General features: G+C 41.5%; 2 protein-coding genes across 3 annotated transcripts in view; both read left to right on the plus strand.

Annotated features, from left to right (window-relative positions):
- LOC128503470 (synaptotagmin-like protein 4) overlaps positions 1 to 6,916 on the plus strand; it is a 34,142-nt gene extending 27,226 nt beyond the window's left edge. For both annotated transcript variants that reach the window (XM_053473566.1, XM_053473565.1), the window contains exons 12-17: positions 1,155 to 1,257; positions 1,686 to 1,847; positions 2,467 to 2,545; positions 3,736 to 3,835; positions 5,580 to 5,785; positions 6,051 to 6,916. In XM_053473566.1, coding sequence (XP_053329541.1) covers positions 1,155 to 1,257; positions 1,686 to 1,847; positions 2,467 to 2,545; positions 3,736 to 3,835; positions 5,580 to 5,785; positions 6,051 to 6,196 — 796 coding nt within the window. In that variant the 3' untranslated portion in view covers positions 6,197 to 6,916. The remainder of the gene's footprint in view (positions 1 to 1,154; positions 1,258 to 1,685; positions 1,848 to 2,466; positions 2,546 to 3,735; positions 3,836 to 5,579; positions 5,786 to 6,050) is intronic.
- Positions 6,917 to 11,773: 4,857 nt separating this feature from the next.
- RAB39B (RAB39B, member RAS oncogene family) overlaps positions 11,774 to 13,482 on the plus strand; it is a 6,086-nt gene continuing 4,377 nt past the window's right edge. Inside the window, exon 1 of the mRNA XM_053473570.1 lies at positions 11,774 to 12,235. Coding sequence (XP_053329545.1) covers positions 12,018 to 12,235 — 218 coding nt within the window. The 5' untranslated portion in view covers positions 11,774 to 12,017. The remainder of the gene's footprint in view (positions 12,236 to 13,482) is intronic.

The raw sequence follows: 13,482 nt of genomic DNA on the forward strand, positions 1-13,482 counted from the left end.
CTGCCGTGTATTAAAACTGTGCAAATAGTTTTAAGGTGTAAGCATGTGAAGATAGTTATTCAGCATGCGCTTGGGGTGTGCAATGAATATGCAGTGCAGTTCTGCGCACCAGTCCTTACAAAAGGACATAGAAAAGGGCAAAGTAGGGCTACTAAATTAATAAGGGGATTGGAAGATCTTAGTTACCAAGAGACTAAAAAGTTATACACTACAAAATTAGCGTCTTAGAGGGGATATTATAAGATTGTATAATTATGTGCAGGGCCAATATAATGAGCTCTCCAGTGACCGGTTCATTTACAGAAATATACAAAGAACTAGAGGTCACCCTCTAAGACCGGAAGAGTGAAGATTTCATACACAACAAAAGAAGGGATTCTTTACACTAAGGGCTATAAAGGTGATGCTCTCAATGGCTTCAAAAGGGGTCTGGATATCTTTTTAGAAAAGCAGAACATAGCAGGCTATAAATGACAGAATAAATATTAATATTTTAGAGCTTCTTGATCCAACGGGGAATCTGATTGCCTTTTGGAGTCAAGAAGGGATTTCCCCTCCGCTAAGAGGCAAAGATTCGAAAAGTAGCTTAATTGGAGGGTTTTTTTGCATCAAAAGCAGAAGGGCTGGGTAGAAGGATATAACTCAATGGACTTAGGTCTTTTTCAACCTAAATTACTGTGTTACTATGTGGTCCCCTTGCAAATGCACGAGGGTGTTCAGAAAATGCATTTGACCCTTTCCCCACCCCCAGCTAAATGCTGTGAAGCAGATGCATTTGGCTGAATGCATCACCCTCCAAACAGGTCCAGCACTGACCCTGGTGAATGATGCCTGCAGGTCCGTGCATATGCGTAATGTTTTCCCGTTGGAGTACTTTCCTGATTGGCTGCTTAAGCTGTTTACTCAACAGTAAACAAAAAAACAAAACATGGATATCTGTATGATTATCAGTATGTTTAATGGAGGTTTGTGGTAATCTCCAGATGTAAGTTCTTATCTAAAAATGTAAAGCTCTCTCTCAGATTCACACCTTTTACAAGAAAAGTGTTTTTTTTTTGTCTCAGAAGACACACATACTTTCTTGTCACATGGGAGGACTGCGAGGACACCAGGAAGTTTATGACACTTGCTCTAACACAAATAATTTATTTTAGGTATGTAAAGACCTATCTTCTCCCAGACAAAGCCAGAATGGGAAAGAGGAAAACATCTGTGAAGAAAAAGACCACCAACCCAGTTTATAATGAAGTTTTAAGGGTAATTTTTGGCTAGTTGGGTGAATTGATTCTTTGTGTTTAATCAATAGGCATCCTATGTTTACCACCTTCCCAGGTTTGACTAGATGTATTGTATTTTTCTTCTGTATCTCCTCTATTGTACCTCTTCCTGAGTTTTGTGTAAAGGCTGTCTTGTACAGCGGGCAATTACTTTTAAGGGATCCATGTATAAAGTGGATATAGAGGCAAAGGTGATAATTGTTAACCTTATCTGCATGCGCCTACCCAGAATCCCTTGTGGTTGTGGAAACACCATGAGATTTCTGAGGGAAAAACAAGCCTTCTGGCTTGTCTGTGGATGAGTGTTTAATAATACTTCTACTACCTCTATTGAAGTCAAAATGTGTGATCATTTTTTGTATCCCCATACTGTGACCTGTAACCATCAGATCTCAACTTTTTTCCCAGTACAAGATAGAGAAAATGGTTCTGCTGATCCAGAAACTAAACCTCTCTGTGTGGCACAACGACCCCCTGGGGAGAAACAGCTTCCTTGGTGAGATGGAGATTGACCTCACCAGCTGGGACTGGAGTAATACAAAGCCTAACTGGTACACCCTAAAACCCAGGGTATGTATACTAACCATCCCTACACCACAACAAAATGGCTGCAGAGAAGATGCGGTACAACTATGTATGTGGCGTGTGGCCCTTATGTTCTAAATACATTTTTAGAGCCCCTATCATTGCTTATTTCCATTTTGTTGGATCCATGGGTGGGGCAGACAGTACTTCCAGTTATTTAGAAGGAGCAAGGAAATCTATGTCTGTCTGTAACAATAGACTACTTACTGAAGAGCAGGAGAAGAGACTGCACCAGCAATGGCCGGCTGCCTTCATGCTTCTCTGTTAGATCACTAGGGTACTTTTGAAAGGTGTATAAAGTACACCTTACAAGAACATTACCAGCTAATTATAGCAACAGATTTTCATGTGAAGAAATGTGTATGTCACAGTCATTAACTGTTGTGTGATGCGAAAGGGCACCCCGTGCTGCGGAAGGAAAATTAAAGTGCTCCTAATAAAAAAAAACTGCCTTGTCTGCCTATTGAAAAAGTGTAATGTGCATTTGTGCGTATTTCATTATTTGATTGGTAAGAACTCCACAAACAATCTTTTTTTTTTTTAGTTTGCCATTTTTACATTATGACGTTAGGAAATGTCAAATAATAGGGTACCCTTTTTGCAGAGTTTGTCAGCCATGAATGGTGTGGATCACAGAGGAACTATGAATTTGGCAATAAAATACATTCCCCCTGGGAGTCTTGGTAAGATATATCATGAACCATAGTCTGCTGTCGGCTCTAAGGACCTAGATAAGCTCTTGAAATAACTGCAATGTTTCCCTAAAGTGTTAAGTATGCTAATACATGATGAGTGTTATGATTTCTCTCTCGGCAGTGTGATGAAGGCTGCATTCAGTTACAGACAGGGATTTGATTTGTTTACTTATTTACCACTGTTTCACTGTATATTAAATGGAGAAATACATTGAAATGAATAAAAGTTGGCAACACTTTATACATCCTTCCAATCTTGGAGATTAAACTGCCCTGATGGACAAAAAAACCTCTGTAAAATGGTTTTCCTATGTGATAACTTGGTTACCTATTTATGACGGCTTTATAACATGGCCATCCTTGTCCTGCTAAGTGACCTATTATATACCGGTATTAGCAGGACAGTTGCATTGAGCATAATCGAAGAAACATTTCCAGGAGATATATTCAACTTTTTTTTTAGTGTGTTCAAAGCTGTGCTGGACACCAGAGTACATAACTGATGTCAACACATTAGAAAGCATGTATCTTTGCCGAGTCTTTTCGTTATGATGTCCGGCTTATTATTACAGCTTGGGTATCTAGATTCTCTCTTTCCAAATCATTCATACTTTGTTTTGTAGTTAGATTATGTAAGGGAATCTTATGCAATCATCAATAAAATATTTTATTAAGAAACATCTTGCATCTCCATAGTCAAAACTGTCTAATGTGATTCTACCCAGCAAAGAGGCTTCATTACACTCCACATATGGTGCTGTTCTTACCAACGTTGGCCTTTTAATGAGACCTCTCTGTGTGAGCTGTGGATAATTCTTCAAAATAAACTAATTTCAACAAATGATTACTTTTACAGATGCTCAGACCTTTTTTTACTTTAATCATACAGGTTTTTAGCAGACATGAGCCTCGCAGATATACTTAAAAATATTTTTAGATCCAGCTGTATAAGATGAACTAAGCAGCTCTACATAATGGCAATCTTGGTAAATGTTGTGCATTAATAGAAGTACCGGGGTTCGTAAGGTCTCTTCGAAAGTATCCCAACTATGGCTAATATTCAGCAATGGAAAATTATGACCTTTCTTATTTAAATATGTTATTCTGTAGACTGTGTAATCTCAAAAGGCAATGTGACAGAAATAATTTCTGGAAATATATTTGTTCTTATATTCCAGGTCCAAAACATCCCAGTTCAGGAGAGGTCCTTATTTGGGTGAAGGACACCAAAGATTTGCCACAGCTGCGACTTTCTGGGGTGGACTCATTTGTAAAATGGTAAGTAGTGGCTTATCAATTATGCATTCTAGTTTGTAACCAGATGTGGCTCTTCCATTTAAACCCATTCAGATAGTTGAGGATATTATACCTTTATGGCATAAATGTCACTGGAATACTGCAATTTTTAATAATATCTTCCATAATGCTTTTTTGTTTCAAGATAGAGACCCAAGACATTTTATTTTAAGGTTTCTAAAAACCTGAAGCTACCTCTGATCAACATATATATGATTCTAGAAATGTAATTGTATCATGTCTGCTTTATTACTTATTGTTTTGATCTTCTACACAAATATGTGTGTGGCCCAGACCTGGGCCAGTTCCAAGGCTTTTAATCGGCCCATTAAGAGTTGCGGTTTACTAGGAAGGCCAATTGCCCAGTAGGGTGATAAGCCTCTAGTAAAGCCACTCAGGGGCTTCCACCTAAATCTGCTGCCTTAGGGCTAGGTCAACTAACCTCTAATTCAGTGATATTTTATTATTTTATTTTCTCATTAAAGCAAATTGGTTGCTTTTCATTAATACATTTCATAGTTCCACACACTTAATAAACATAACTAGAGGTATATAAATATATATTTGTATAAGTATTCTTCCGATTAACTTATCTCTGTGTCAGGGCACTCGGTGCCGGATCAGGTAGGAGTCTCAATGCAGGGGCAGGTTCAGGTTCAGAACATGGCTGTAGGCAGGCTGATGTGTCCAGTTCAGGACTGTGCTCTACTTTAGCTTTAGATTTTCTCTTGGGCGCCATCTTTAGGTGTTCAGAGAGAGCAGGATAAAAACTTGCAGGGCAGACGGCTAGGAAGCAGCCGGACAGGTAGGTACGTCTGGGACACGCCGGGGTCTGGTACACAAATCGGGATTGTTTAAGTAGCCAGATCAGATGCAGAAACACAGTAGGTCAGTATACAGGGCCAGGAACACAATGCTCTAGCAAAAAGGCTGGGCTGATGCCTGGTTTATATGGAGCCTTAATTGACCAAACGAGGGGCAGGTGTTTCAAGAGCATTAGGGAACAGCATGGTCCAAGGAGAGGCAGAAGGAGACCGTGATCCAAGATCCACCTGGTGGAGTGGTGGGTAGGTGATTCACCTAGATTCCACAAGGTTGCAGGTTTGGATCCCTGTGGTTCTTGACACTCTGTACCTTTGGTAAGTTGCTGATTGCTGTTGCCAGTCTCTGTAGGGCAATAGTTATCACTTCAAGACAGGAAATTAATGAGATAATTGCCATAGGCTGCTGCCAATCTCAGCTTGCATTAAGTGAACTAAATATCAACAAAACAACTCCAAAAAAGTACAAATTCTAAGTTGTTTCATTAAATAGGTTGACATAAGCTAAAAGCTATGGCAGCAACAGTTCCTTGTTCTTCTATATTTTAATATTTCATGCCTCTGGCTAGAGCAAATATATGTAAATTACTTTATATTAGTCCCTGATGTGTATTTGGTATTTTGCAGTCAGTTTGCAGACATCCTCCTTTTTACAACATAGTATAGTATAACACAACACATTGTATTATAAGTATTATTCTCCTCCATTTACTCAGATCAAGTACTACAAATTATAAAATACTGATTGATGTTGTGGCTACCGGTGACCAAAATAAACAGCGATTTGCTCTTGTATGTACGTATGTGCGGCTCTGCGTGGCGTTTTCACTATTTTCTTACATTTAAATGATTTTTAATATTTTTGATACATTTTTGTTGAAATAACTCTAATTATCTTTTGGTAGCTATGTTCTACCCGACACCAGTAAGAAGAGTTATCAGAAGACTCGAGTGATCAAGAAAGATCCCAATCCAATTTTCAATCACACAATTGTCTATGATGGCTTTCACACTGAGGATCTAAAAGATGCATGTGTTGAGTTGACAGTTTGGGATCATGAAAAACTAAACAATCACTTCTTAGGAGGAATTCGACTTGGATTTGGTTCAGGTAAGGGTAACAAAGGGATTTTTGTCATTGTTGATTTTCAACTGTATTGCACCTCTAAGTTAATGACCCAGTTCTAGCTAAAGGACATTACTGTCTTTCCCTTAGCCACTTGGCCACATCACACACACCCTTTAACATAACACATAATGCCCAGATGGAAGTCAACCACACAATCTGGGGTCAAACCTCCCTGTTTTTGAGAAGCATTGAACTTATTGTTAAAAAATTTTTAATAGTTGATCTTTCTTTGCGGTATGCTCTCAAGGTTACAGTTACGGGATCGCCGTGGACTGGATGGACTCTACTCAGGAAGAGGTGGCCTTCTGGCAGGAAATGGTACACACGCCAAATGAGTGGATTGAAGGATCACTTCCGTTAAGGTCACTGGCTGGGAGAAAAAAATTCAAATAAGCCTTTGGTGTAAGAGACCAGCCAATGCAATTGTTACAGGAGTTTTTATTTTCATAATTAAAATTTACACTAGGACTTTCTGAAATGAATCTTTTACGGACTTCTACTGCCTGATACCAGACTGCTTTTCCAAATTGACTTATTTTTTTAAGGAATTTAGTATACATAACTTACAGATACAGGGTGCCTTTTTATGGTAAAGCACTTTATACCTACATCCAAGAAGCAATATTTGGAATATATATATCAGCATATGATTTGCACTTGATCGATCTTAAATTAGGATGATCTACCAGATGTCTCTGTGACTGGAGACTGGCAGAGTATTTAACTATGAACACTTAAAAGAGTGTGTTTTTTAGACACTTTACAAATTTGTCAAGTTCATCAAGAATGTTGAGGTTTTTTTTGTCAGAAATACAATGGAACTGCCAATAACTAGAAACCGTGACATGAACAATTTGCATCTTGTAGCACCATTGAAAACTGAATTTCACATCCTGCAAGCCAGACTTTGATGAGTACAACCTCACATCAACTCTCATCACACATGGCTAGCCATGCTCGCCTGGCCTAAAATTGAAGAATCTTAATCAATTGAAGTAAACGTGTTAGTACTGTTGTATAAGGGGTAAAAAATAAAATGGGTCGTGTTTCCTTGTTTTAAATGGGCACTGTATTGCAGGACATTATGCCGTATAATAAATTCATTGTACATAATTATGCTGAGATCCTTCTTAACTATAATATGCAATTAAATTATCACAGACATTACCACAAATAGATGATTTTGTTCACTATATACATATCCTGGAAATCTGGACTGTCTTTCAGAAACCAGGACTGCTGGGGGATATGTGACAAATATGCATTCACTGAGAAATTATCAGAGGCACAATTTGATGCATTTAATGAATTATTTCTTGGAAGGTTTGGGGTAATCAACATAATAAAGAATAGAGCTTCTGATGCTGCATTTATTTATAAAATTGTTACTTTTAACAGTAGGTGAAACAGGACCTTTAAATCTACTGAATTCAGGGGGTGTAACCTCATCAGGTTCAGATAAATCCTGCCCAGTACCCAGAGCAGTAGCTAGCTCCTTTTGAACCTGAGGCTGGAATGGAAAATTGTGCCCCCCCAACTATTTTTTTTTTTACAGAGGTTATTTTATTTACACTGTCCTAACACACACACCTGTCCATAAACACACACATGCCCATTAACACGCATATACGCATACACTGCCCTTATACATAACTACCCATAAACACACATATACACACACACCTGCCCTTAGACACTGCCTTTACACACACAGCTGCCCATACACACACATATACATACACTGCCCTTACACAAGCCTGTCCATACACACATGTATACAAATACACTGCCCTCACACTCCCCTGCCTTTACACACACACACACTAGCTTACAAACACACAAAAAACGAGGGCTGCAACAACTAATCGATAATGAACATTGTTGCCAACAAATTTCATTATCGATTAGTTGAATCGATTTTATTGAACATAAGATGAGGTATTCTCTGAAAAATACCCTTCGTTTTATAATCCGACCTCAAATAGAGGTTGGATAATAACACTAAGACCCAGATCCTCCGCAGCGCTGTAGGGGACCTGGATCCTTCTCTCTGGCAGCCAGGGGCGTCTGTGCAATGCGCGCAGACATCCTCCGCTACTGTCCTCCACTTCTGCCAGAGCTTTTATGATGGGGCACCAGCGTGACATGACCTTCCGGCACTCCACCATAGAAGCCCTGGCGGAAGTACAGGCTAACAGCGGCAGAGGTTGTCTGCGCGCATTGCGCAATGTTCGCCAGCTGCCAGAGAAGAGGATCTGCCGCAAGGCTGCAGGGGACCTGGATCTTTCTCTCTGGCAGCCAGTGAGCGTCTACGCACAGACAGCCTCCACTACTGCCGGCACTTCAGCTGGGGCTATGATGGCACACCGACGTCACATGGCCATCCAGCAACAGAGGTTTGTCTGTGCGCATCGAACAGACACTCACCGGCTTCCCCTACTAGACACCAAGTAGTCTGGAGCACAGGGGGTAAGTCTGGGGGGTGTAGAGTGGCATATCAGGGGCACAGTGGCATATAGGTGGTATAAAGCATATTTGGGAGGCACCGTGGCATATCAGAGGGGCATATAGGAGGTTATAAGGCATATTTGGGGCGGCAGAGTGGCATATCTGGGGTATAAGGCATATAGGGGATGTAGGGCATATAAGGCAAATCTGGGGAGGGTGGAGTGACATATCTGGGGGTATAAGGCATATCTGGGAGGCAGTGGGGCAAGCCGGGGCTCAGATGTGCATAACTGGGGGGGGGCAGGTTGGGAAATAAAAACAAGAAATGCATTTTTCTCAAGTTTTTTTTTATTCTGCTGTTTGTTTTTAACATCCAGTTTGTTAATTAAATTATTTTAAATAAACGAAAAATGTACGTTTATTTTTTTTCCCATGATATGCCTTTTAACCCTCTGTATGCCACTGTGCCCCATGATATGCCTTTTGACCCCCTATCTGCCACTCTGCCTCCAGAAATGTCTTATACCCCTATATGCCACTCTGGCATTTAGGGGGTTAAAAGGCATATTATGGGGCAGAGTGGCATATAGGGAGGTATAAGGCATTTCAGGCGGCAGAGTGGCGTATAGAGGGTTAAAAGGCATTTCTGGAGGCAGAGTGGCATTAAGTGGGTTGAGGTCTGATTATGAGACGACCTCGATTATAAGACGAGGGGTATTTTTCAGAGGTATTTTCTAAACAAAACCTTGTCTTATAATCGAGCAAATACGGTAACTACACTGGCCTTACACACACACACTGCATGAACTTACCAGGAGTTGCAAGAGATGGCGCACACCCTTGCAAAATAACACTGCTCAGATCGACAGAATGGAGTAATCACTTGAGCAGTGAGAGTGTGCACAGGGGCGAAACAGGTACACGGTACAGACAGGAGATATCCAGAAGCAGAGTCAAACATAATGCAGAGGTCAGGGCCGGCAGCTGTGCCCGAGGCAAGTGCCTCACGCTTCCTACAGCCCTGCCAGTACTCATCTGAGAGATTCACCTCTTCAAAAGGTGTCGGCAGTGTCCAATTTTTTTAAAAAAATAACATTATTAGAACCAGAATATGTGTAAAACGCGGGGCCAACTCATGGATCTAAAAATGAAGACGTCAGTTGAGATACTTTGTTGTATAAGTAGAAAAGGGGATGTTTTACAAGCTATATGTAGCGAGACTAACAATTGAAGGGGTTAACAACTAGAAATAAAGCATCTTCTGGTACTCAGATCGTTAACATACCTTCTTTCTTATCAATTCAGTGATGCAGGTGATAGAGCTCCAGCCTGCCCCGGCGAATGTCTTACAAGTGATTTGCTGAGCAGTTGCTAGACTTGGGCCAGAACCTTTTTTCTTGTTCACATTCACATAAAAGAAGGATTCTTTGCGTTACTTGTGTAACATAGCATTTGCTACAATGTGCAATTGTGTTAACCATTAATTGACAATGTGTGTTAACATACAATGCATTGTACTACCTGCTAAGAAGGATAAACTCTATCACATGGTTGAAAGCTAGAAAATACTTTCATGAGAGCCCAACTGGGGCTCAACTGAATGACTTTTGGCCATACCTCTCACCCTTTCAACACCAGTCAGCTCCTTTTCTCAACTCCTCAAGGCGTAAATGGTGCAGAGGGTTTTAGGTGGTGGCGTATCTTCAGACAACAGCCGCAAACTAAATTAATTATCCAGTAATAACGCTATACAGTTACACTTTATAGTCATAGAATTTTTTTATATGAGTTACCTATCAAGCTGATGCTGAGTATATGTGAATTAGGAGTAAAATCTGCTCTAGTCCTACTATTCTTAAGACATTTTATAACAGAAGAACCCTATCATTAAATCAATGTATGGTGAGTTAGGGATCCAACCTCATCAACACGGGACCAAAGGGTTTTGTTGTGACAAAATGTTGATCTGGACAATGTATATATATATATATATATATATATATATATATATATATATGTGTGTGTGTGTGTGTGTGTGTGTGTGTGTGTGTGTGTGTGTGTGTGTGTGTGTCACAATACTGCCCTTCACGGAAATTCTGGTGTATATTCTTTAAGAATTGGCAATATGTTTCTATCCAAATTCTAAAAAATCAATGCCTATATTTTTCTTTCTCGTGGCACCCACAGAGTTAATTCTTTAGTATGAAGCACCTGTGGGCAGAGATGGGGGTAAATTATATATAAGCTCAGCTGACCCCACACAAGCAGTTATATAACGATCCTCTTGTTAGGTTTCCCAAAACAACAAAGCCCCATTGTTTAGCTGGAGGAGAACTAATATTTATTCCCTCAAACTGTTGAAGAGAAACTTCAAAAAAATATCGTTTGCAAATTCACGAGGATAATGATTTGCTCATTCCATACATAAGTACGTATGCTCTATCTTGAAATATTAAGCGTGGAATCTATGAGGTGTTGGATTCATTGTACTTTTCAGACGTTTGTCAGCCATCTTTCTGTAGTGCAAGGGTGGGCGAGGCTATACCAGACATTACGGTAGGGGCAGGACAGGCCGCTGTAGGCCGTTGATTACGGTAGCTGCTGATGCCAATGATGAGTCAGAGTGTTTGGTGCTGATGTTGCTGCCATTTCATCAGTTCAGTGAGCCGAGCGCCCCCGTTACACATCTCTCCATCTTACCGCGGCCGCAGACACCTTGTATTTCTCACAGGGCAGCGGATCCAGCGGGGTTCGCGCGCTCCCCGGAGGCTCTGTGCCATTTGCGTTGTTTTTGAGTCTTGACAGAACAAATGGTCCTGCGTCGGCCTTGTAAAGAAAGCCTATGGAGTCTCTGCATGTGGAGTGCTGCTAATCTACAGCCGGGGTCCCGGCTTTCCAGCCTGAGATTGCACTGCTTAGTCAAATCCATAGCGGGGTCCTCCTGAACCCTGACCGCCCCCAGCTGCCTTCTCAGCCTTGGGCCCTGGCCTCCCACAGCTAGAGTAGGGTGTCTGGGCCTGCACTGCCCCGTAAAGCTGCCTGTCAGACCCTGGCCCTGCGCAGTCCGGCTGGACAGGGTGCTTTGCGTTGGCCTTGCTTTGTTCTGGAAGCCTGCCTTGCCTAATCTTCCATGACGTTTTTCTGCAGTGTGTATTAGGTGTCCTTTGTAGGCCTGTCTACTGAAAGCCTCATCCTCTGCTAGTTCTCTTTGTAGGGTATAGGCTCTACCGTATTGTCAGGTATATCAAGTCTCTGCTGCAGAATGAAGACTGCCTGAACTCTGGACTGAGAATGGAAGAATAAGGGCAAGTACCCCTTTACCTGCCCCTTATCTGTGAGCATGGCCCTGCCTAGTGCCTAGTATACCCACCTGTTACCCCCTGTCAGTGACCCACTTTCTAGATCGCCCTAGACTCTAGGGCTGTATTTGTGTAGAGATTTGCTGCAGTCGTAAGGAATTTCTCGGCCACCTAAATATAATCATATAATTGTCTTGATCGTTTGGAAGAAATGGCTAGAATTCCAACGACCCTTCAAAATTAATGTTTTTCACAGATCTGGGTTTAATAGCCCTGAAAAGCAGCACTTTCTAGAGTAGGAACATTGCAGGAATCCTGGACTTTATCATTCGAGGCACTAACTATCCCAAAGCACCTGCGTAATTTAGTCTTTATTTCTTTCGCTTCAGAGGCCAGGTTCCTATCCGTACTGGTAGCTCCTCATCCAGACCTTACGTTTTAAAGAGAAGCCTAAAAACGAAGCTTGAATGATGGAAGCCATTTGGTTGTACCAGTTTCGACTTATCGTTATTGGAGACTCCACGGTGGGGAAGTCGTGTCTGATCCGCCGGTTCACAGAAGGACGCTTTGCCCAGGTGTCTGATCCCACAGTGGGAGTGGATTTTTTCTCCAGACTGGTGGAAATCGAGCCAGGCAAGCGTATCAAGCTGCAGATCTGGGATACCGCGGGACAAGAGAGATTCAGGTGAGTAGAAATTGGTCGCTGCTCTGTCATTTTCATAGACCGGTTGGGTTTTGGTCATGGGAGTTGTTACATATGGTACTATTGATGGAACCAAATGCATGCGCCAAAAACTATTAAACTGCCTTTAAAAAATGACTCCCGGTATGGCAGTATATTTATTTACAACCAGTTTTATTGACTGTATTGGGAGTTGTACCTCCAGCTCACTAACTTTGTTATGCATTGTATGGGGTCAATAGCATTTAGCTTCTCAAGCAAGATAAGCTTGGTTGCCCCTGCATACTGTATAAGTTAATCACTGAAATTTATTTGGAACCTCATTGATTGAACTGTGCATTATGGGAGGGCTGTCTCTGCTCCTCTTGCAAGTAAATCGCACAGGGGTGGCATAGTGTCATCTTTAAAGTCACTGCAAACAGATGTCCAAGCGCATACATTGTGTCCTCAGACCCCCAACAATGTACAGTATCTCACATTTTTGTAAATATTTTATTATATCTTTTCATGTGACACTCTGCTACAATGTAAAGCAGTGAGTGTACAGCCTGTATAACAGTGTACATTTGGTTTTCCCATCAAAATAACTCAACACACAGCCATTAATGTCTTAACCTTGGCGACAAACATGAGTACACCCCTAAGTGGAAATGTCCAAATTGGGCCCATTTATCTATTTTCTCTCTCCCCGGTGTCATGTGACTCTTTAGTGTTACAAGGTCTCAGGAGTGAATGGGGAGCAGGTGTGTTAAATTTGGTGTTATCGCTCTCACACTCTCTCATACTGGTCACTGGAAGTTCAACATGGCACCTCATGGCAAAGAACTCTCTGAGGATCTGAAAAAAGAATTGTTTCTCTACATTAAGATGGCCTAGGCTATAAGAAGATTGCCAAGACCCTGAAACTGAGCTGCAACACGGTGGGCAAGACCATACAGCGGTTTCACAGGACAGGTTCCACTCAGAACAGGCCTCGCCATGGTCGACCAAAGAAGTTGAGTGCACGTGCTCAGCGTCATATCCAGAGGTTATCTTTGGGAAATAGACGTATGAGTGCTGCCAGCATTGCTGCAGAGGTTGAAGGGGTGGGGGGTCAGCCTGTCAGTGCTCAGACCATACGCCGCACACTGCATCAAATTGGTCTGCATGGCTATCGTCCCAGAAGGAAGCCTCTTCTAAAGATGATGCACAAGAAAGCCTGCAAACAGTTTGCTGAAAACAAGCAGACTAATGACATGGATTGCTGGAAC

This window comes from Spea bombifrons, chromosome 8, assembly GCF_027358695.1.
Source record: "Spea bombifrons isolate aSpeBom1 chromosome 8, aSpeBom1.2.pri, whole genome shotgun sequence".
NCBI lineage: Eukaryota > Metazoa > Chordata > Amphibia > Anura > Pelobatidae > Spea > Spea bombifrons.